The 26,012-nt window shown below is 35.1% G+C and overlaps 1 protein-coding gene across 1 annotated transcript in view; it reads left to right on the top strand.

The window, feature by feature from the left end:
- Nucleotides 1–26,012, top strand: part of LOC150096044 (uncharacterized) — a 137,226-nt gene that overhangs the window by 95,882 nt on the left and 15,332 nt on the right. The window contains exon 7 of the mRNA XM_090409160.1: nucleotides 13,871–14,104. Within this exon, the coding sequence (XP_090265286.1) occupies nucleotides 13,871–14,104 (234 nt within the window). The remainder of the gene's footprint in view (nucleotides 1–13,870; nucleotides 14,105–26,012) is intronic.

Raw genomic sequence — 26,012 nt, 5'->3', positions numbered from 1 at the left:
TTCATCTCAGTTCTTTATTTTATGCACATGGATGTTGAGAGTTGTCATATTCTTAGATCACTCCTCTTCAAGGCTTCCAGATTTTTTAACCAAATTCTAAAACTGCTCTAACAAAGGTGGTGGCATGAAAATCAACAATAAAAAAGTCAAAAACTATGAAAATAAGTATGATGGAAACATCCTCTATTCTTGAGAGCCTATATAATAAGTAAAATATTTCAGCTATTTAGACACAATTTTTAGTCAAGAAGGCAAATTAAATAAGGAAATATATAATAGAGGAAGGCTAATATGGTGGCAAGCTATTTGAATAAGTTTGTATGGGATGAGAGTTAAATTAGCCAAAACATTAATTGTCAATATTGCTCAAAACAATTAGGGGATATTTTAGTTTCTGTCGGATAATTATAAATTTCTGCAAATAATTAAGAGTTTAATTACTCGTTAACTATTGGGTACTTTATACATGAATAAATATTTCTTACTTATGGATAGGGTGTAATTGATGAGATATTGTTTAAATAATCAATATTTATTACAAATTTAACAAATTATACATTTTAGCATGAAATAATTTAACAAGAATAGCAAAAACGCTTTTCTTAATTTTTAATAGGGTGTATGGTCTCCATTAACAGCCAAAAACAGCAGTACATCTTGATTACATGGACCAGATAAGATGATCAAATGGTTCTTGTGGGATATTTCCCCACTCTTCTGTGAGAGCAATTTCAAGCTCTTGAAGCGATCGTGGTGGCACCAGTCGAGCAGAAACATGTCTACCTAAAACATCCCAGGCATGTTTGGGATTGCAATCCAGTAAACAGTCACGCCAGTCCATTCGTTCAATACCGTCTTCCTCAAACCACTCTTATACCAAATTTTCACAGTGTGGACAAGCATTGTCATCCATAAAAATGAATTCTTGGCCAATTGCAGCAGCATATGGACAAACTATAAGTTCCAAAATCTCATTGCAATACCTTTGGGCTGTTAAGGAACCATTTCTGATAAAATAGAAGTCAGTATGGCCACCTTATTTCAGCCCATACCATCAAACTCCCACCTTGATGTTGGGGTCTTTCACGAATCAAACTCTGGATTATTTCTTGTTCCACTTTCATGCCATATCAAGATATGTTGGTTATCTGGTTGCAGACTGAACCTGTACTTGTCACTAAAAAGTACACAAGCCCAATCCTCATTTGTCCAATTACAGTGTTCCTGTGCCCAAATTCTTCAGGCTCTTTTGTGAATTTGTAGTAAGTGGAATGCAAACCATTCATCTTCAAGCATATAAACCTATGGCATGAAGACGATTTAGAACATTTCCCGTCTCTAGAAAGTGATTCCAAAGTTGTGAAATTATGCTTTGAGATACAGAACTTGCTGCATTTGTCCAGCTTCTAATCGACCAATGGCTCTTCAAGCCATGGATTCTGGGATATCGTGTTGCTCTGCCATTTTTAACAAAATAATGGGTGGTAGGTGACACAAGTTTACAATTGAAGTGATAATTATGCACTGTGGAAGTGCGCAACAAGCCATGCTTTTATACCCCCCCCCAACATGCTAATACGGCTAAGACATGTTTCGACAAGTTTTAACGTGATTTTGTATGCAGTTGCGTGTTCTACACTGTTGTATATTAACAATATTTTAAAATAAATGTGTTACATTTGTAAATTATTTTTATAACTTTATAATTTACAAGAAAACCAAAATATCCCCTAATTGTTTTGAGCAGTATATAAGGCAGTATTCAAAGCGGTTTTAACTTATGGATCTAAGAAAGTTGTCTTAAAAATAAAACTGTTGATCAGAGTGTTGGTAAGAATGGTGACTAGTGTTAAATTGTGAATGAAGGATTTTATGATTATTAATACTTCATTGATTTAACATGAATTCCATATCCTGAGCTAATTTTGCTCCTAAGCAAATTCTAATTTAAATACTTACTGTTATTTTTTTATTGAAATAAAAAAATTGTAATTTTTTTTGTTATTTATTCTGTATAAATTTTTTATATAACTTGTAAATGTATCCTAAGTGAACTGTAATATATGCATTTTATTTGTTGTTATGGAAAGTGAAAGTAATTCTAACAGACTCTGCTAATGTGATTTGATTGGTTGCTGTTAGAAAACTAAGTTATTTTTAGATAGTGCGTGCCTTAGCATTGGGGAACTGTATAACGATCACATGAGAATTTTTGTTGTAAACTGAACGAGTAGAAAAAACTCAAGTTTGGGCAGGAAAAAGGAAGGAAAGAGGTGATATAGGAAGAAACAGCCAGAGGGAAAATGGAGAGAGAGTGTAGGAAGGTCGTGAGATGCGATCTAACCTGGGATCGTATGACATAATAATGATTTGGATGCTTGTTCCGATTTTAATGGATCTTACTTCGAACGCATATTTATTTATAGTTTCCTGTCATCTTGTAAAGGAATTTACCTGAGTGAAAGGATAATAATATATCGAGATTTATAGTAAGATAAGTTATTACGAGCAAGAAAATACATTTTCCAGTCTCAACAAATAAATTATTGAACTCAGGAATACCATAAGTTTTGTGTTGCCTATAGTGGAAGATTATCGAGTGCCTAGAAGTGTTGTAAGAGTTTTCTATAATGTGCAAGCTATGATGATCATACCGGTAAGAATATCTATTCTATAACTAACGTGTGATAGTATTACTTGGGTCCGGAGAACTTTGTCAAATTTCGTGTTGCTGGAGCCAGCTAGTCAAGCTTGAATGAGTGATATTATAAAACATTTCCTTGTGAAATTAATGTGAGAAACTTCATTGAAGAATTAGTTTGTGTTTGAATGTGTTATCTCACTACGTATATGTAAAATCAAGACTGAGCCTTTTAAAAACTATTTTAATCCTCTGATAAATATTGATGATGCTTGTTAAGTATTTGATAAATTGAAGTTTACGAATATTTCACTGAGACTAAAAAGAACTAACTTTTGAATGTTTTGCTGAATATTGACATTGTTTAAATTGAAACTAAGTTGAAATCCTAACAGATGTAAATTGTGGAAGTCATATAAGTTCTAGCAGTAAATGATGCACTCAGCTGAGTAGAATCTTAATACTTTATTGAATGTATAAATTATTTTCTAATTGTATTGATCTTAATAGAGTTCTTGTTTTTTATGTGAGAATAATTTTGTGAGAGAATTAAATATCTTGTTTAACTTGATTCTTGTGCTTGCCTAATTTCAGTTTCATTGCACCGCTCATTAAAATATGAATCTTGCGAGAAACCCTAAATATAGTTAAGAAATTATCAGCCTGTATTGCTATTTGATGCTCGATTCCTTCACTATAATTGTGTAATTTCAAACATAGAGTGGCGCAGTATAATAAAAATTTTCTTTATGTTTGAATGTGGGATCAGCCAACAGCTAACAAATATAAGGTTGGATGAAAGACAAACCCAACACTAGCATGGTTAGAAGGGCTGAATCAGATTGAGAGGAAATTAGCTAAGTAGGCCAAGGGAAATCCTGAAGAGGATTTTTTTTACCGTTTTACTGTGTAGTGAGTAAGAGAAGAATGATTATGGAAGAATAATTAATCAGTGTCACTGTTTTTGCTAATAAAGTGACAGATGCAGAAGAAATAGTTATTACTTTGTGATCACTTTGCAATGGTGTATTATCCAGGTGAAGTTGCAGTTGTCATTGTGACAGAGACTGATGTCAGAGTTGTGGTGGATGAACTAGAGGTACTGAGGATATTGAGAAATATCAGTGTGAATATAGCAATGGGATTGAATGGCATGTTGGCCTATGTGTTATGAGAATGTACAGGAGAACTAGCTGTTTGAGTCTCAGCTCCGAGAAGATTCCAAGATAGTGCTATTAGATAAAAAAAAAAAAAAAGGTTCCAAAGTAGTTCAAGAAGTAGCAAATTATACACCAACTAGCATCTCAGGAGTGGTGATGGAAAAGGTGGTTAAATCCAGAATTCAGAAATGTGTAGATATGATAGGAATATAGTACTCAGTGGCTGGCAGCATGTCTTTGTGAAAGGTAAGTTCTGCCTTAGTAATTTACTCACTTTTTTATGATAGTGCCATCTGAGTTGGATAATGAAATGATTACATCATGATATTGCTGGACTTTGCAAAGGTAGTTAACAGAATACCACATGGAAAACTGTTACAAAAGTTGCAGCAAATGGGAATAAACATGAAGCTGGTGCCATGGATAGGCTTGCAGACTTAGACACCAGGAAATGGTATATGGTGGAGTGGAATGAGGAGAATGATGGTGACTACTGAAGTGCCTTAGATGTCTCTATTAGGCTACTACTTAATTTGGAGGAGAGGGCTTACATTTGTTTGCCGATGAAATCCTGCAGAATGATTTAAATAAATTGGCAGTTTGGGCAAAGGATAGTGAGGCTAGAAATTTTAAGTGATGGTGGAGGAAGTTGAAGTTCAAAGGGCATATTGTAAAAGTAGACAAAATTGCTCAGAGGATTATGTTGAAGAACACATTGGCAAGTAGAGAGGTTATTGTCCCTATTTATAAGGCTCTGATTTGGCTGCATCTTGACTACTGTTCACAGGTTTGGTTGTCTGAGTTTCTTGGATTCAGAAACAAGTGACCAAGATATGTCAGTAGGTCTGTGGTTCTCCCAAAGTGTAGTTGACAAACAGATATGAGGGGACTTGATAGAAACTTATGAGTTACTAAATGGTTTTATGAGATTGATACAAAAGAAAATTTTAAATACATAACAAGTAAGGATTACTTGTTATATTACTTGTTATGAAAACAAGGTGTTACCCAGAAAATTGTGCAAGAGTATGGTTAATAAGGGTGTGAAGACTAGATATTTTGCTTTGAAACTGTGAATGAATGGAATGAATGAATTTATTACTAGAGGTCATTGTAAATAAGTTTTTAATGAGAGTTATGATAGGTATTGTAGGAATAATGTCTAGTGTGGCTCTCCTATGAAGAGTCTTTTAACTCTACAGATGACTGTAGTAGTAGTAATAATCATAGACATAAGAGTTTTGAGAAAAATTAGATAAGTGAACAGATGGTATCATGACAGAATCATATGAAAAATGAAGATATTAGTAAGCAACTAGACACTGCCATCATTCAAGAATGTGTGAACAGAGCCGGTCTGAGGTGATATGGCAATTTTTTCAGAATGGGAGAGGAAAGGGTAGTAAAATTAATAAATAATAAAATAAGCAGTTAGTGATAGGAAGAAGATCCAGATCTAGCTGGATAGATGCAGTTAAAAATGCCTTATAAGACCAAAATATAAGATCTGATAGTATTGGAGTGCTGACAAGTAGCAAACTAATTCGGAAGGAAATTGTTGATAAAAAGTTAGTACTTGAGGCTGGTTTGAGGCTATTTAGTGTATAGTCATGATTTTAGAAAGTTCTAGTAAAATTGGTGTTTAGGTATATTATTGTAGTTTTTAGTGGATTTATTATATTTAGTAGTATAATTGTAGTTATATAGACATTGTGAGTGGTCAGTGTATTTAGTGTATGTGTAAATTTGATGATTTTTTAAATTATTTTTTTATTTTTATAAAATTAGTATTTTATAGTATATTAGTACAGATTTTTATGTGCTTATAATATTTGGTATTTTAATAATATATCTTTAGAGCTGTAAAATAGCGCTAAAAACATAAAAAAACAGAACGTTAACAAAAACAGCGAAGTCGAGAACAAGGAAGCTTATCTGATAGACAAATTTAACAAATGATTTAACCTCTGAAATCACAAAATTGAAACAGATTATTAGACAGACAATGCAGGAATTAAAGAAAGTTGAGCGAGTGGAGTGGCATTTAAAAGAACATACAAAATTAAGCATCAAAATGAGAAAAACAAAGCATGGAATCAGGTAAGTTGTAAGTTACTGTATAACAAAAATATGTAAGTAAAGTCAATTGTAAAAAGAATGATATTATTTTGTATGGTGACTTTATAACATGCTATTGATGACTGGGTTCAAATTTTCCCAGGGCAAAAATTAGAAATATTGCACAGGCAATTAAAAAACAGAAAAGCAAAGCAAAAGATATCATAATTCTAGTAGGTATGAATGATCTAACTAATGATAAGTTCAGTATGAGAGAAGATATGAAAGGATTGTTGGAAGAAGTGAGAAAGTGAACATTGTAAGCATATTACCTAGATATGATAGAAATGAATTAAGAAGGGCTATTGGTGACAAATGATTTGATGCATTGGCTCTGCAGAAGGAATGGATGCAAGTTTTTGGATGTGTCTAGTGAGTTTCAGGGAAGAATGGATTTGTATATAAGAGGTTTGGCCTACACCTGAATGCATTTGGTATCAAGAGTCTTCAGAAATTATTACTCAGTATAAGACCTAACATAGAAAATTAGAGAAATTAGATTGTAATGAGAGGAATAGTAAGACTCTTTCTGTAAGAGTAACAATGTTGCAATGTGTTAATGATGGAAATGTGCATTATCATGGAAATGATTATGAGGAGAGAACAATTTTGTGTTCATTTGGCTTGAAATTATTCAAGCACGTGCAAGGAGGTCTGCATAAACAAGGTGCTAGATAAGAACAGAGATCTACAAGTTGTCCGTGTCACACAGACTACAGAGAAAAGTATACAAGAAAGCATTCTAGAAGCTAATTTAGTGTTCTGACTAATTTCTCTCTTATTCCATATGAATTTATTCAGTTGACTTCCTACCATACCAGCTTTGTTGATTCTGTTGTCTATTTCCATATTTAATTTACCATCCTCACTAAAAATCATGCTTAAGTAGCTGAAATGTTTTACTTGTTCTACAGGTTCTCCGTTCACAACACAGTTGAAAATTTCAACAATTCTACCTATTTTCATTGTCTTTGTGTTTTTAATGCTCACGTTCTTACCATATCTGTTACAACAGTTATTCAATTTAGTCAGGGACGCTTGCAAACTTGTAGCAGATTTATTTAGAAGTATAACATCGTCTGTATACAGTAAAGAGCTGAGATGAATGTTTCCAATTTTTATATCAGGTTTAATACCACTTTCCTTCATAATGTAATCCATATAGATAATGAATAACAGAGGGGATAATGTACATCCTTGTCTCACACCAGATTTAACATTAAACCATCTTCCTGTACTTCCTTCAATTCTTACTGCTGATTTACAACTCAAATAAAGACTAAGTATTGCTTGATATAATGTCCCATTGACACCATATAACTGTAGCGTATCGAATAGCTTCTCTCTTGGCACCTTGTCATATGCCTTTTCCAGATCGACAAAACTTAAATACAGATCTTTGCTATATTCCCATGCTTTCTCAACTATTTGTCGTAAAGTGAAGATCTGATCCTGACAGCCTCTATTTGGCCTGAATCCAGCTTGTTCTTCACCAAGCTTTTCTTCCACAATTCTTCTCAACCGTTTCTCAAGTATACTTGCATAGATCTTGCCAGGAACACTCAGTAGGGAAATACCTCTGTAATTCTCACATTCGGTTTTATTTCCCTTTTTAACCGGGTGAGCTTGTTTAACCGGGTGATGCCCTAGCCGGCATGAAATTTTGTCATGTTATATCATCATTTTGTATATTGGTTTAAGCCAATAAGTATACAATTTGGTTGGCTAAATCCCAAATTGCCAGCCCATCCTCGTTCGTTTAGTATCCAGGTAGATACCTAACAGGGTGCACCACGAGAAGGTGAGGATTGGACATTAGGTCAGACGCCTTGGTCGGTTCTCTGCATTCCTTTAAATGTTATGTGGAGGTCTCCTCTCAGTTATACAGCTTTGTCCCTTAATCACCCTTATTCATAACTGAGAACTTTAATTATCTTAACATTGATTGGATAGCAGTGAAATCTCATGAAAAAAATTAAATTCAATTAATATATTGAGATACTGCAAGACAACTTTCTTAAGCAGCATGTGACAGAAGGAACTCAAGGTCAAAGAGTGTTAGATCTGATTATTGTGTCAGTGTGGATTTCAATTAAAGAAGTAACTATTCTACTTCCAGTACATAACAGTGAACATGCAGTACTGGCTTGGGAAGTGGTTAATTTTCTGAACGTTCCATGAAAAGATTGCATGCTGAACTACAAAGCTGGAAATTATGACCAACTAAGGAGTATGCTGGGTTCTGCACTATGTAGACAGGAAGATATCGATAGTGAATGACAGACATTAAAAAAAAATTAATGATGCAATATGTGTCCCTAGAAATCAGAGAATAAATTGGACAGGAGTGAAATGGATATGTAATCTTGTTAAGCAAGAGATGCATAAGAAAAAGATGATGTGGAAGGAATCTCTTGTGCATAAGGATGAAGTCTTCTTCTTCTTCGTCTATGATCTCTTATACTTTTAAACGTCAAGATTTTGCCAAAGAGATTTCCATGCCGTCCTGTCTAAGGTTTGTTGTTTTGCTTCTTTCCAGTTAATTCCCTTCTTTTCCAATTTTTATTTAATTTCCTTTTGCCAACCTTTCCCGGGTCTGCCTATGTTTAGTTTTCCTATTTTCTGGCTTTCGTATACAGTTTTTGCTATTCTTCCTTCTTCCATTCGATTGAGATGTCCAAACCATCTCATTTGGGCTTGTATTATGAATTGATTCAGAGGTGCAACTTGAAAGCTGTCTCTTATGGTTTGATTTCTTATTCGGTCCAGTCTTGTTTTTTGTGCCACTTTCCTGAGATATTTCATTTCAATTGTTTGTAGTTTATTTGTGTTTCCTGTTGTTAAACACCAAGACTCACAACTGTATGTTAATGTTGGTAGAAACACTGAACGGTACACTGCCATTTTGGTATTTTGGGTGACTTCTTTCTTATCTAGGAGGCCTTTCATTGCATAGAATAACTTTGTTCCCCCTCTTATCCTGTTGTTAATTTCTGTGTCTAGTCTACCATCTTCTTGTATATATGATCCCAAGTATTTAAAGGAGTGGACTTGTTCCAGTTGGTGATTCTCTATTTTTATTGTGTGTTTTTGTTGGTTTCTAGATATGATCATTGTTTTAGTTTTATTTATATTTATGGTCATATTCCTTTTCTTTGTTTCTTCATGCCAAATGTTGAATTCTTTCAGTTTCCTGTATCCTAAGTGGAACTTTTTTGTTTTTGTTTGGCATGCCTTTAAAATTTCATCCATTACTACGATGAAGAGAAGAGGGCTGAGGATACAGCCTTGTCTCACTCCTACATTTGTTTCAAATTCTTTTGATCTATTATTACAGGTTCTTACATAATTTCTATTACTTTTGTAGAGGCTTTGTATGGCTGCTATTAAGTTATCTTGTATCTTGTTTTTCTTTAATGTTTGCCATATTAAGTCTGGGAACTCGGTCAAAGGCCTTTTCAAAATCTATAAAACATGAATGTGTAGTTCTTTTCCATATTCCAATGTTTTCTCTGATATTTGTCTAAGACTGAAGATAAGATCCTGTGTGCTTCTATTTTTTCGAAAGCCATATTGCATTTCATCCAGCGTGTCCTCTGTTCGATTCCTAAGCCTCGCTTCTAAAATGAGGGTATATAATTTTCCTGGAACGCTTAAAAGCGAAATTCCTCTATGGTTTTCACATTTGCAGTTGACTCCTTTCTTAAATATAGGGATTATTATAGCTACTTCTCAGTCTTTGGAAATAATTTTCTTTTTCCATACAACATTGAATAGGTGTAAAAGAAATTTTATGGCTTTTGTTCCTAAATTCTTTACCATTTCTGGTGTTATTTGGTCATGGCCTGCTGATTTGCCAAGTTTTATTTTATTTATTGCTGCTAACAGTTCATTTGCATGAATTTCTTCACTCTGATCTTCTATTTTGCTTGTGTGTCTTGCTCTTAGGGTTCTATTTTTTCCATGTCCTGCATCTTCCAATAATTCTTGAAAGTACTGTTTCCATCTTTCCATGATGTCTTCGGAATTTGTGAGTAACTTTCCATCCTTATTTTTGATAAACTTTATGGGGCATTCTTTCTCTGACTTCATTCTTCTTAAAACATTATAGAAGAGTTTTTGGTTTCCTTTAAAATTTTGTTCTAAAGTATGTCCGAAGTCTTCTCAGCATTTTCTTTTCTCTGCTCTCACTAAGGTTTTAACTTTATTTCTTTGGTTGTTGTATAGTTCTCTATCAACCTGCAGCTTTGATGTTATATATCTCTTCCATAATTGCTTTTTCTTTTTAATTTCTTCTTTTAGTTCTTCAGTCCACCAGGGTGTTTTATGTTTCTTCTGTTTATTATTTAATGATACACCACAAATTTCTTTGCTTGTTTCTAGAAGAAGTGTTTTGAACTTGTACCATAGGTTTTCTACATCTTGGTCTTCATATATCTCTTTTTCTACTTCTTTCATCTTCTCTTCTATTTTACTTTTATACTCAATGGCTGTTTCTTCTTTCTTTAGTTTGTAGTTCTTTATCTTAACATTTATTTCCTGTCTACTTTTTCTACATTTCTCAACTTTTATTTCATGGATTGTTTCCAATACTAATAAGTAGTGGTCACTGCCTATTTCAGGACCTCTGTAGACTCTTGCATTTTTTGTATACTTCCAGTACGATCTGCTTATGATGGCGTAGTCGATTATAGATTTTTCATTTCTATTGGGCTCTTCCCTGGTAAACTTATGGATTTCTTTATGCTTGAACATAGTATTCGCTATCACTAAATTATTTGTAAGGCAAAGATTTATTATTCTTTCTCCATTATTATTCCGGGTTATTTCTCCTTGTGATCCCAACACTTGTTTCGTTTCTTCATCTACTTGATTCCCTACCCGGCCATTAAGGACTCCTAGTAGTATGATATGCCCTTGTACTTCTTCAATTGTTTTTTGTAAGAGTTCGAAGAATTCGAATTCATCTTTAATTTCTTTATTGGCATTATCGTTTGGGCCATATGCAACAATTACAGTGAATACTTGGTTGTCTGATTTAAAATCTATAGTGATTGTCAACAAACTTTCATTTATTAGTTGCCATTTAGTAATATATTCTTTGAGATCTGGTTTAATTATGCAAGCTACCCCTTGTTTTTCCCATTCTCTTGGGTTTACCCCTGAATAGAAAAGTATATATCCATCTTTCATTTTCTGGCAACCTTGACCTTTCTGTGTTTTGTTTCTGTGACTGCTAGCAAATCCAATCTTGATTTTTTAAATTCATCAATTAATTCATTTTCTTTTCCATGTAGACTTTTAATGTTCCATGTTCCATATCTCATGTACCTTTTTCCTTGCTTTGTCGTTAACCATTTAGGCAGTTCGGCTATCTCTTATTTCTTTTAATGAGTGAAATTTTAAGGTGTGCAGGGGATTATTAGCCTTCAGCACCCGAGTCTGGTGGTGGGGCTGCCACCTTCGAGGCCCCCAGACTGGCCTATGAGGGAAGTGCTATCCTGTTGGTCCACAGAAGGTATTTTATTTCCCTCCTACCCTTCATAGTAACCTATGACGAGCATTCCCCGATCCGCCACCAGGGGATGCGCCCAATGGGGGTTACAGGTGTCCCCACACGGGAGGATGAAATCAGTTATGAAAATTATAGGATGCAGGCCAGAAGTTACAACTGTTGTGCAGAAAGCAAAGTCTGAGCATGAAAAAAAAAAAAAAAACTGGCTCTGCAAGCTAAAAACGGTCTAAAAGAATTCTATTGTTATACTGCAACTAAGAAAAAGAATGAATATGAAAGAATAACTAAATGCAGATCATATACAGGTAACAGATGTGGAAGAGATTGTTCACTGACCTATCAGTATCTCTGTAGTAGTGGGGATGAAGATTTTGAATTAGTTAGGGCTCACATACAGAAATGGATGGAGAGAGAGAATCTTTACTTTGCAATGAACACCATGGGTTTACTATGGAAAGGTCATGCTTGAACAACTTGCTCACATTATATAATAAAGTAACTGTTGAGTTAGATAAAGGGAGTGGATATACCATGATACTTTTGGACTTTGCTAGGCCTATTGACAGAATACAGCATGGAAGACTGTTCACAAATTAGAGAATATGAGATTGAATTATAAAATATTAGCATGGATAAGAGGATGGCTGACCGATATTAAAAAGTGGTGTATATAGTGGGATGTGCATCTTGCAAGATTTAGGGTAACCAGTGGTGTAATCTCAGGGATCAGTCTTTAGTCCATTGGGAGCAGGGGCAAATGCTGGTCTTGAAATTCACACTTTCTCTTGTTATCATTCAGCCAATAAGAGGTGTGATTGAAGTCTGATTAGAGGAATAATGAATTACTGACCATTTAAAACTATATATTTAGAAATTTATGTACATTTAATCATACAAATACAACATTAATTTTACAAATGATATTCTATATTTTTCAATTTAGCTACTTAATACAAATTCTACCCTATGGTTCTTCTTTATGAACTGGTCAATAATGGTCATAAAAAGTTGGTTGTAACTTAATTTTCCCAAGCAACACACACACTTATAAAGGCTGGCTAGAGCTACATTGACTGCATGTGGCCTGTGTTTAAGCAACAGAGTGAGACGACGTGAAATGGCTATGTGCGCGCATGAAATCACAGTGCTGCTGTGAGGACCTGGAAGCTCCTACAACTGAGCAAGCCAAGGTAGCTTTGACTGGATGAGCAAGCATCAGCCTTCGATACATAACGCAAAGCTCAATTATTGCCGTGCAAGCTTATGACGTCTTCTGTCTACAAAAATAAAAGCCTAAATGGAATGCTTATAAATGCTTGCATTTATTAACAAATAAATATTACTTCTCAATTAATGAGCTTGCACAGCATGCATGTAGAATTCGCCCCAGATTGGGAAAGATTTCATAGGAGACATACAGCTATTTACTGATTATGCAAAGATAGGCAGGTTAATCAAGAATGCAGCTGATATACCACATTATTGATTATCCTGCCTATCTATCTTTGCATTTGATTTGAATAGGTTGGAACTACAGGCATGTGAAAATGGTTGTCAGTTCAATGTTAGTAAATGGATATCTCATAACACTTTGGTGTGATGGAATATATTGGTGGGATTATTCTGATGCTGGAAGAAACTGATCAGGCTAGGGATCCTTTAATTTTCTATCTAGTAGATAGGAAATTAAAGTTCAAGGGCCATATAGCAAAGATTGCAAATACAACTCAGAGAATAACTGATATGCCGAAATGAACCTCGATATGTAAATTCTTGATTCTTGCCTCTTTACAAGACCTCGATATGGCCTCACTTGGTCTATTGTGCATAGATCTGGTTTCTGTGGTGAGTCTGATACAGTGAATAGAGTGATACAGTGCAATGGATGTCAAAAATGATATCAGGATTATGGAATGCAGATTTTGAAAAAGATTGAGAATGTGTAGACTGCAGGCACTAGCAAACAGGAGAAAGAAGGGTGATATAATTGAGACTTGCAAATTTCTGAAAGGGTCATGCAGGATATCAGTAGATGGAATTTTTCATTTTATGGAGGGGTAGGGAAAGGACAAGAGGGCATCTTGAAGGTTAAGAATGAATTCCACCAAGAAGGGGTGAGAGCTAGATTTTTCCCTTATAAAGTACTGTGTGATTGGAATGGATTGCTATTGGAGGTGATGAGTGCAGGTAGTGTGAATGAATTCAAGAAGAGGTACAACAGCTGGCACAGTTAATGTGGCCTTTCTTGATGAGTCCCTGACTTTCTGAAGGTCTCTCTTAATAATAATAATAATCTGAATCTAAACTCCCTTGACAGGAGTACAGTGACTAACAAAAGTGCTAAAATGCTGTTTGCCCCCCCCCCCCCCTGAAATATAGAAACTTTAAAAGTTTGCCATCTTTGTTGCATATTTTAATAACTATAATTTGTTTTAGGAAAAGGAGCGTGAATTGGAAAGAAGAAATATACTGGGTGAAGGACATCGAATAGCTTCATCACGTCTATCCTTAAAATCAACACCTGATGCATTTAACAAAAAAAGAGTGCTTTCTCATAAGGCAGTCAGTTTTTCTTCTGATAAAACATCCAAATCTCATTCATTAGAACCTGTAACTACTACTACTGCTTCAGAAATAAATGAAGTAATTCATAAAAGTAATTTAGAAGAGGTTAGTACTACCTTTTATTTAAAGTTTTATGATTTGTTTACAGAAAACAATATTGTATTACAATTATGAAGTAATGATTTGAAAATTTTCAGTTATATTTCTGCTGTTTTATTCTTTATAGGTTCAAGGTATTTTTGTCATTAGGTAGTGAACAATTTAATGATCAATATTTTTTATAAAGACTGCAAACCAATTTATTAAGAATGATGTAAATCAAAATTGCTTATTATATATAAATTACTACTCCTTTATCTATTAATGCAATTTGTTGTTCTGCTTTTTGAGTCTATATTTGATTCAGGCAACAAAATGTCTGGCTCTGGTTTCTAATAGTGATCACAACTCTTAACATTACATAAATGTACAAAATTGTTGCTGAGCAGCAAACATATCATTCTTAGAATGAGTTTTGCAGCTGCCATTTTAAGTAAAGGAACACCCTACCATCTGTTTATTCATTGACAAAAGTCAATAAAACATATAAGCCGTCAGCTGATTAACAATGCCTCTTACAACTAGCACAGAGATATTCACTTTGGTTTGAACACCATCTTTTTTTTTTTTTTAATGTAATAATTATTTTATTTTGTAAGTTACATATTCTAGTACAAAATTTTGACAATCACATGTGTAACCTAAGAGCAACAGCTCGTACAGGTTACGATATGCATAAAGTTACAAAAAGTTATGTAATGCATTATCAGTACATCCATATAATATACATATTATATATTATTATAATATAATAATATAATAAAATCACAGAAGACATGCTAATATGTACAGAGAAAGTTGCATAACATTAATTAGGAACAAAATAAAACAAAGTAGTTAATAGCATTTAAATTTTTTATATTTTACACATGAAACTGGATCTTTGAATACAAATATGCTACAAACCATTACTTAAACTAATCATTTATACGATTATTTTGAACAGAGCTTTCTCATTTCTGTGGGAAAATAAATATTCTTTCATTAGAGGTTTGTATTTGTTTGGGTTAATTTCATTTCATTTCTTATTGTTAATGGAAGCGTGTTGAATATTTTTGGTGCTAAATAAGTATAATGTCTGTGTATTGCGTCTTTATTTTCTTTAGGAACTATATATTTTAGGCCCTTATGTCTACTAAGGAAAGCATCTTGTTTGATATTTATTTGATATTCTTTGATATTTGTTGTCGTTTTTTTATGAATAATAGTACCCTATAGGTGTATAAATATCTAGGGGATAGTATGCTTAGTAAGGTATATTTATTACACATTGCAGGTCCCTTATATTTGTTTCTAGTTAAGATTTTAATACAAGTTTAAATTTGTTTGAATTACTTTATTCTGAGTCGAGACTAAAGGTTTCAGTGTTGTGCGATGGATTCCTCCCCAACTTAATATACCATATTGTACTGTGCTTTGAATCCAGGCAGAATATAATATTTTTTAGCATATTTAAATTTAAGAATCTATTTAGATAGTAAAGTCTGTTTAACATAATCCTTACTTTATTTATGACATCGGTAATATTCAGTTTCCAGCTTAAATTACTACCAATTTTTAATCTCAAGTCAGTGTAATAACTTGTCAGTGTAATGACAAGTTATTACACTGACTTTTTTCTGTTTCCTCACAGTTGCAATTTGAATTTGTTCTGCAGTTCCAGTCATGCAAAATTAATTGTGCAGTGAAGTTCATTTTACCTGTTGTATTTCGCAAGTTAAAATTTACATATTTAATTTTTGAGACATTCAGACCGAGTTTGTTTGTGAGTATGGGCATGGCAAACCTGAGGTACCTGATGCTGGACCATGCCTTACTTCATGTAATATACATCTGTTATATTATCTGTAGACTGGTCCTCTACCCTTCTTTCTTCTCTTCTTACTCCTTATCCCCACTGCTATTAGAGTAATCGAGGACTAGGGATGAATCTTTCCTATGTTGCTATGTCATTTCGCTTATTACAGCCACCGAATGGAGCAAACTAGCCCCAATAGGTGCTGGTCTCAGGCCCGGATAAATGGTGAGGGTTGACATCAGGAAGGGCATCATAAAACTTCACTGCCAGCTCTAGACATGATTAAATGAGTCAAAAAGAAAGTGATACAAGGGCTAGGGCATACCCCCTTAAGCGACGCGCAGCCACATCGCCCTACAGCTGCGAGAAGTGGACGAGGGCTACCGCATCAAGGGCAGTTGTGGTTAAAGAAGTGAGCCCAGCAAGTGGAGAGAATGTTGTGAGTGGGAATGTTGAATGTTGAAAGCATGACTGGACAGGGAAGAGAGATGGCAGACATGATGAGGAAGGGGAAGTTGGACATTTTATGTGTGCAGGAGACAAGGCGGAAGAGAGAAAAGGTGAAGGAACTAGGAGACGGGTATAAATTGTTCTTCTCTGGAGCGAATAAAGAGAGAAGAAATGGTGTCGGAATTGTGGTGTGTGGCAGAATGAAGGGTGAAGTACTGGAAGTGGGTAGGAGGAACGACAGGATCATGCGAATGAAACTGGGTCTAGGAGAAGAAGAACTGGTCATCTTATGTGTATATTCCCCACAGGTTGGCTGTACAGCAGAAGAGAAAGATGAATTCTGGAACGTGCTAGATGAAGAAATGAGGGAACTGGAAGAAAACAAGATTGTGATTGTCGGAGAAGACTTGAACGGACACATAGGGAGACAGAATAGGGACTGTGAAAGGATACATGGTGGCCATGGAGTGGAAATGATGAACCGGGAAGGAGAGAGGATTTTGGACTTTGCAGTAGCGTTTGATCTGGCAATTATGAACTCCTTCTGTAAGAGGGAGGAGCATTTGATAACATTTAGAAGTGGCAACAATAGTTCACAACATCTTAAGGAAGTGACAAATTGTAAAGTAATCCCAACAGATCAAGTGGCACAGCAACACCGGCTGCTGTGTGCAAACTTTGAAATAAAGTCAAAGATAAGAACCTTTGGAAGCCATGGGAGGAAGAAAATTAAGTGGTTTCGCTTAAAAGAAGAGAGTGTGAGGAACTGTTTTAGGGAGAAGGTGTTAGAGAGAATTTTGGATGGATTAAAAAATGTACAAGACTGGTAGAGACATATTTCAAAAGTAATTCTAAGCTGTGTAATTGAGGTGCTTGGTGAAACATCCGGAAAGATTAGAGAGCAGAAGGAGGGTTGGTGGTGTAATAATGATGTCCAAGAAGTAGTGATGGCTAAGAGGAAGGCAAAGCAGAAGTGGGATGAGTCAAGAGTGGAAGAGGACAGAGAGAAAAAGTGAGAAGCCAAGAGACTTGCTGCACAGGCGAAGGCCATGGCATATCAAGACCTTTATGATCAATTCGAAACAAAGTAAGGACAGAGAAAGATTTATCAATTGGCAAAATGTAGAAATAAGGCATCAAAGGACATCGTACATGTGAGGAAGAACAAAGACCCTGGAGGAAGGGTATTAAGGAGGGATGTGGATATAAGAAACAGATGGAGAATATACTTTGAAGGGCTTTTGAATGAAGAAAATGCAAGGACTCACGGAGAAGATGGGGAGCCTTATAAGGGGAGAGTGCAGAACATTAGTAGAGTTGAAGTGAAGGAAGCCATAAAGAGGATGAAGAATGGAAAATCAGTGGGCCCTGACAGGATCCCAGTGGAGGCATGGAAGACACTGGGGGGAAGAAGGAATTGACCTGCTGTGGGACCTGTTAATAAAAGTTTGTCAACAGGAAAATATACCCGAGGAGTGGAGGGAAAGTACTCTTGTCCCCATCTACAAGAGTAAAGAGAATGCACAAGACTGTAAGAATTACAGAGGAATAAAGTTGATGTCCCACACAATGAAAAATCCTAGAGAGGGTTCTTGATGGAGGAATGAGGAAGGAGGTGGAGATTGCAAAAGAGCAATTTGGCTTCATAACATCTGTCGATCGTTGACAGATGCTATCTTTGGGGTACGACAGATAATGGAAAAGTTTCGAGAGAAGCAACGGGAGCTACATCTGGTATTTATTGATCTGGAGAAAGCGTATGATAGAGTGCCAAGGCAAGAGGTCTGGAGGTGTCTGAGGGACAAAGAATGTACCAGAGAAATATATCAGGTTGGTGCAGGAGATGTACAGAAATGTGAAGACAAGAGTTCAAACCTTTCTGGGAGACAAAGTTTTCCAGTGACAGTTGGCTTGCATCAAGGGTCAGCATTAAGTCCGTTCCTGTTTAATATTGTGATGGAGGAGGTGAGAGAAGACGTGCCTTGGACTATGTTGTATGCAGATGACATCGTGCTGTGTGCAGAATCAAGAGAAGAAGTGGCAGCCAAACTGGACAGTTGGAGGAAAGTACTGGAAGAGAGAGGTATGAGACTGAGCAGAAGTAAGACCAAGTATATGTGTTGCAAAGTGGATGGCAGCTGGGAGACAGATCTGGAGCTGGAAGGAAATGTCATCAGGAAGGTCAGTGACTTTAGATACTTAGGTTCAACAATGAAAGAGGATGGTGAGGCTGAGAAGGAAGTGGGATGCAGGATTCAAGCAAGATGGAGGAACTGGAACGAGATGGCTGGAGTGCTATGTGATATGAGGGTGCCGATCAAACTAAAAGGCAAAATCTACAGGACAGTAGTGAGACCAGCTATGACCTATGCTTTGGAAACTGTGGCCCTGAGGAAAAATAACATCGCAGGATGGAGGTAGCGGAGATGAGAATGTTTAGGTGGATGCGTGGTGTGACCAGAAAGGATCATCTGAGAAATGACTATGTAAGGGGGACGGTGAAAGTTACAAACTTAGGAGCAAAGATACAGGAGGCAAGGTTGAGATGGTTTGGTCATGTGATGAGGAGGGAGGAAGAGTATGTGGGAAGAAAGGTCATGCAGATGGATGTGCAGGGGAAGAGGAAGCATTGACGGCCAAAGAAGAGATGGGGAGAGATGGTGGAAGAGGACTTGAGGATGAAGAACTGATGTGGCTACAGCCCAAGACAGGAAGTTGTGGAGGAGACTCACCACAAACAGCGACCCTACTTAAGTAGGAAAAGCTGAAGAAGAAGACTGAGTTTGTTTGACTGGAACCAATTTGTTACTTTTAAAAGATCAGCATTCACTATAGTTTGCATTTGTTTGGCTGTGTCTGTAGAGAAAATTAGTACTGTATCATCTACAAAAGTATTTATTTTACTGTTTAGTTTAAGATTGCAGAAGTCATTGATATAAATATTAAATAAAATTGGTCCAAAGAAAGATCCTTGTAGTACACTGCAGTCTACTGTTTTGGAGCTGCTATAGCTGTTGTTTATTTTTACAATTTGTGATCTGGTATTTAAGTTAATTTTTGAACCAGCCTTTTTCTAAATAGGTACAACTACAGCCTTCTTGAAATCCGAAAGAAACGAGCATATCATCAGTGATAAGTTAAAAATGTACATTAGGGGTTCCATAATGTTATATACAGCTTATCTTATATAAGGCTAATTTAGTGTTTTGACTAATTTCTTTCTTATTCCATATAAATTTATTCGACTGACTTCCTACCATACCAGCTTTACTAATTCTGTTGTCAAGTTCCATATTTAATTTACCATCTAAGGTAAAAATTGCCTAAATAGCCTAAATATCCAAACTGCAATTAGTCATCACCAATTTATGGCCCTGATATAAATCCATCATTAACTATTCATATTTGCTTCTCTTTTTTTTTTTTTTTTTCCTGTACCACATAAAAAAAAAAAAAAAGGTTACACCATCACTAACTACTTATCAACAATTTTCCTCCAAATTAGTCCGTTATCTGTCAAGACTTCAACATTACGAAATCTTATGTTTCTGTCTTCTAAGGCATTTTTTACTGTATCAATCCGCCTACATCTTGGTCTTTTTCCTACCGGCCTGCAAAGAACTCTTGTTTTGGTAATCTTTCCTCTTCCATTCTGTTTGAGTGACCATACCACCTGAGATTAACTCTACTAACACATTTCTGAATGCTTACAATAGCAAGTTCTTTCCTAATATCTGCATTTTTAATATGACACAGCTATTGATGTCATCTGTTCACTCCACTAATCTTTCTTGGAACTCTCATATCTGTCATCTATTCTTTGGTCAAGTGTTTTATTTCTAACCCAGCTCTCAGATCCATAAGTTAAAATTGGTTTGAGCAGCTTTGAAAAGGTCTTGTATACAGCTAATTTAGTGTTTTAACTAATTTCTTTCTCATTCCATATAAATTGATTCAGCTGACTTCCTACCATAACAGTTTTACTAATTCTGTTGTCTGTTTCCATATTTAATTTACCATCTACACTAAAAATTGTAGATAGGAAGTTAGTAATGATGTAATTTTTTCATGTAGTACTGTCATATCCTGTACACCCCTTGAGGGTACATGGCAGGAATTTGATGATGACTAAAAATTGTGCATAAATAACTGAAACGTTTAATGTTCTATAGGTTCACCATTCAGGATACAGTGATGTTTTAAATGTTTCTGCCTGTTTTCATTGTCTTTGTCTTTTTATTGATGATTTTCATACCGAATTTATTACAATAGTTATTCAGTTTAGTCAGGGAATCTTGCAGACTTGTACTGAATTTATTCAGAAGTATAACATCATCTGTATGAAGTAAAGAGGTGAGATTAACATCGCCAATTTTGTTATCAGATTTAATACCACTTTTCTCCGTAATGTGATCCATATAGATAATGAATAATAGTGGAGATAATGTGCACCCTTGTCACCCACCTGATTTAATATCAAGCAATCTTCATGTATCTGCTTCAGTTCTAACTACTGAGTTACATCCTAAATAGAGACAGCTTAAATATTGCTCGATATAATGACCCATTTACACCATATAACTGTAGTGTTTTGAAAAGTTTTCCTGTTGACACTTTATCGTATGCCTTTTCCAGATCAACAAAATTTAAATACAGATCCCTGTTATATTCCGAAAATTTTCTCAACTATTTGTCATAAAGTAAAAATCTGATCCTGGCAACCTTTGATTAGCCTGAATCCAGCTTGTTCTTTACCAGACTTCCCTTCCACATTTTTCTTTGCTGTTTTTGAAGGGTACTTACATCTCACCATGAACACTCAGTAGGGAAATACCTCTGTAATTCTCACATTCAGTTTTATTTCCCTTTTTATAGATGGGTACTACGAGAGCGCTACTCCAATCATCTGGAATTCCTTCTGAATTATGCAGTGCACCCACTGTAAAACTTTCATATGTTGCCATATCTGAGCATTTCATGTTGAATTTCATCTAGTTCAGATTCCGCATTTCAGGATATGTATTCTTGACTGCATAGTTGAGTGTTATTTATCACTGTGCTGACACTACTTTCATTTAGCAGTCCTTCAAAGTAATTACTCTAGACATCTAGAATATCTTTATCTTCAGTTTTCATGTCACCTTTATCATCTCTGATTCTTTTACAGCATTCTTTCCTCTATTTCTAAGCTTTTTCAATAGCCTTCAGAATATTTTGCCACCTTCCTGATATTTATTTTCTATGCTATTACCAAAGTCTTACCATGACTTTTGTTTAGCTAGTTTTACACAGTGCTTTGCTTTCTTATATTTTGCTGTGTATTTCTAAGAACACATAACACATCTGTGTGTGTGTGTGTGTGTGTGTGTGTGTGTGTGTGTGTGTGTGTGTGTGTGTGTGTGTGTGTGTGTGTGTGTGTGTGTGTCAGTCAGTGTTTTGAGGATACTGCATCAGTGCACGTTGTTGATTATATGAATAGTTATGAAATATCTTCCAGTGTGCATTGACTTTCTATACATATGGAGATTAATAGTGAACTATTTGAAAGACTTATGACTAATGTATCTAGGAAGAGTATGTAGTTGTCTCCTACTTTTTCTGTAATTGAAGATTTTTTTTTTTTTTTTATGTTAGCTGTTTAAATGCTCTAAAAATGTGTGGTTATGGCAGCAGATAGCAAACACATCATTAACATGGTGCAGCAAGACTGTGGGTTGTTTAAGTGCATCCGTGAGGACTTTGGTCTCTTAAGTTTTCTGTGTAGAAATGGACTGAAAGAGAGTGAAGAGAGTTGTAGTTAGAATTATATCTGAAATAACTAAGGCTCTTCGGCCAGTGAATTATGTCTTAATTGTATGCATTTTTTTCTTCTGGCTGGTTAGCTAGCTTAATTTGAGGATTGAAAAAAATTACTGAGGTGGCAGAGTATTTGATAAGGAAATAACTCTGCCTCCTTAATGAAGCCAACTAACTCTTCTTTAGCTGAGGTCTTTCAGTTGAAGAAGATGCACAGTTTTAGTGACAGTTGCAAATTAAGTATGGAAATATTTAATAAAATAAGTAAGGTTGGTATGGTTGGAAGGCTGTTGAACAAATTTATCTTATTTTGCAATAAGAGAGAAATCAACCAAATGACCAAGTCAGCAGCGTGTAAAACAGTATTTTATCATTAACTTGTGGATCAGAAAGTTTAGTTGGGGGGAGAGGGAAACAGTTGATTGACATGTTGTTTTGGAAGCTTTTTTGTATGAATTCTAGACAGTTTTGCCTGTTTGACTGAAAAATCTTCCACCATTGCATGATCTTTAATACTAAAACCCAGCCATAGAGTATCATCAATGCTGATGGAGGAAATTATGAAAGTGAAAAGATGCCAATAATGGCAGTTTATTAAAAACAAACATGTTAAAAATTAAGATATCTGAAAAGAACATAATATTTCTACTGTTCAAGAGTGTAACGAGCAGAGATAATCTAAAATACAGGCACTTAAATAGATTGATAAATGAAAAATTAGTAAAACAGCTGTATAAAGCAAAAACAATAGAAAGAAGACAAAGATATAGGTGGGTTCATGCAATTAGCATTGCTCTTTATAAGATCATAATGTATGGTCTAAGAAAATCAGAGGCCTGACAAATAATAGGGACAAGTGGAAAAAAGTTGTCAATCAGAAACTAGTCATGAAATATTATGTTAGTGTCATGATATCTATTACATTTTATGAACGTTTATACCAAAAAACAGTAATGATAATTTTTGAGAAAATTTAATTCTAAAAAAAAAAAAAAAAAGATTTTCATGTATTTTCATAAATGCTATTGAAAATCCTATTGGGAGCATATGCATAAAAATCAATCTGTCAAGTATATTTTCGTATATAAGGCAAACTAGAAATTTTGTTTGAAAACTAGCCTAAAATGCTATGTCCACGTATAATGCGATCTGTTAATCCTGTTCCCTAACATTATAAATAAAACAATACGAATTAACGAAAGAAATATTTATTTTAAAACAAAATGTCAAAATCCTTTAAATTCTTCATCATCTTTTGACGCATCAAACATTTCATTTATAAATTCATCTATAGGCATTGCGTCATCGGTGTAGCAGTTGTCGTCATCATCATCATGTTCTCCATTTTGTTGTGCATCATCCTCACTTTCGTATATGATGTCATCTTCGGATCCATCCATTGAATTACTTATTCCACATTTAAGAAATGAGCGTTGAATCTTTTCAGATGGTATCAAATCCCAAGCTTCTTTAACCCAGCTAGTGACTAGGGTGATCTCAGGCTTCACCAAACCAGATGACATCCATTCTCTCCATTTTTCATGTAAGTGATCTTTAAATGACTTAATCAAGCTGACATCAAGCGACTGCAAAACAGAAGTTAGATTACTCGGTATGACTACTAGGTCTGTACATAGCTCACATGCTTTCTCTTTGCTTGCCTCTGTTAAATGCACCTGGAACATATCCCAGACTAGCATGCTTTGTTAATGTAACAAGAGCATATGTTCCATACTTGATCCAGCCACAATTGTACACCTGGTGAAAATTTCATATGCTTCGGAATTGTCTTCCTTTTAAATATCACTGTCGGCTTTAATTTGGTTCTGTCTACCATGCATGCTAGAACAACGGTAAAATGTGTTTTTTCATGTCCCGTTGTTTTTATGAGGACACTATTTTCACCAACTTGAGTTTACTGTTCGATTCCCAGGCATATCAAAGTACATGGCCATCTCATCCATATTGCCTATTTGGGAAAGTTCATTTCTGTGACACTTCCGTAATTTTATGATAAATTTATGGAAGGACTCCACTTTTTCTTCAAGCTGCTTTGGTAACTTCTGCACTATATTTGTTCGGTGTCGTAATGTTAATGCTTTGCATTCCATAAATCTGTTGCACCACCCAGGCGAAGCAAGAAAAGATGAAATACCTGGTGTGTGCTTGAATTTACCATTCTTGAGTTGTAGAGCTCTAAAACGAATTGCATTTCTTGTTACTATAATGCCATCTTGTCGTTACGTCAAAATCCATTCATTTAACTCTTCTTCGAGTTCTGGAAAGGATGCTACATCTCCATGACGGGCACGTTTCGTTTTGGGGATTTTTTCAAGACTGTCTCTTTGCTTACGCCAAAGTCTAATATTACTCTCTGCTACACCAAATTCTCTCATAGCAACACTGTTATGCAAACTGCATGGCATGCAATTTAAATCCTGCTTCAAAAGATGAATGTTTATGTTTCCATTGGCTCATTTTCAGGCTAGGTTTCTTTAAGGAATAATATTTAAAATGAACTGTGGTTAAACCAATATAACTGTGCTAATATCCCACCCCCTTGCAGGATATTAGCACTATTTATGTTACTGGCTTTATGTTCACTCAGTTGCCAAATACGAGTGGGTCAGGTAGATTTGGTTGTATAGGCATTAGGTAGTATATATTGTGTGTACAAGTCTAATAAGATGTTATATTTTTTAAGATCCACATATAGTGTGAACCCCTAACTTTAGACCATAAATTTTAACCATAAATTTTTCGCATTATACGCGATAATATACAGTATATTGGCTAAACAAAACATGAGAAATTTGGATTTAAAACTATCCCTAAACTGCTAGATTTTCTCATGTGGAAATGGGAACAAAGAGCATGTTGAAAGCATTAAATACAGTATCAAAAATTCTGAATTGGTTGAACATGCTATCCTGACTATTGTCTGTTGTCCTAAAGTATTGAAGCCATTACTGTCAACAGAGAGTCAGCTATAAAGTATCTCAATCAGCTTTTCTCTAACAAGAAAATTAATGCCTTGCGAGTCCTGTTAACATTTCTGACATTCGAGGATCCTCAGTACTGAGGTGGCAGAGTTTTCCTCTTGGAACGCGAGTTTTTTTTTTTCATCTTTGCAAAATAGTTTCCAAAAAACTAGTTGCTTTGGCTGTAATTTAATACAATCCTTAAAATCCACTTGTCAATGCTGTCAAAACACAATTCTGTCTTATCTCCTACAAAAAAAAGAGCCATTTTCTTGTGGTCTTATTACTCTTGACAGTACCCAAAATCTCTATACAAGATGGGATTATGGGATTACTCTGTCATCAAACCTCTCTTGGCATAAGCGCATTACAACTATTGCTTCTTTAGTATCGAAAAATTATGATTTCTCTTTCACTCAAACCATTACTTTACCTCTGAACAGCTATTAACCATATACACGAATTCACCCAACCATTTAATATCATTCTTATGTCTGGGGCAGTGGTTATAAGAGTTCCTTAAAAATAATTAAAAACTCTCTCTCTCTCTCTCGTGATACATTCCCAGTCATTTACCACTCAGCACATAAAATAATATACTCCTTCCAACCTCTAGGAATCCTCCCATTCTATAAAAAAAAGTTCATCCACATTAATCTGGTAATAACTCCTTACAAACTTATGTCTCAATTATATTTTCTCTCCTGTTCATGTCTACTAGACAATGTAAATTACATTTCCTCAGTCTCTCAGCATTCCAGAAACCACCTTAGGCACTTGTCTCTGGGCTCTTTTCAATACCCCTTCATCCTTTTAAAAACTAAGGGTGATCAAATCTATACACAGTAATCCATATGCAGCCTAATCAAAGTCTTATAAATGGAACCAT

This window comes from Typopeltis vanoorti, chromosome 19, assembly GCF_054136105.1.
Source record: "Typopeltis vanoorti isolate ZY-2024b chromosome 19, IOZ_Tvanoo_1.0, whole genome shotgun sequence".
In the NCBI taxonomy this organism is placed as follows: Eukaryota; Metazoa; Arthropoda; class Arachnida; order Uropygi; family Thelyphonidae; genus Typopeltis; species Typopeltis vanoorti.
The sequence above is the reverse complement of the archived record's forward strand: the minus strand, read 5'-3'. Positions and strand labels throughout refer to the sequence as shown.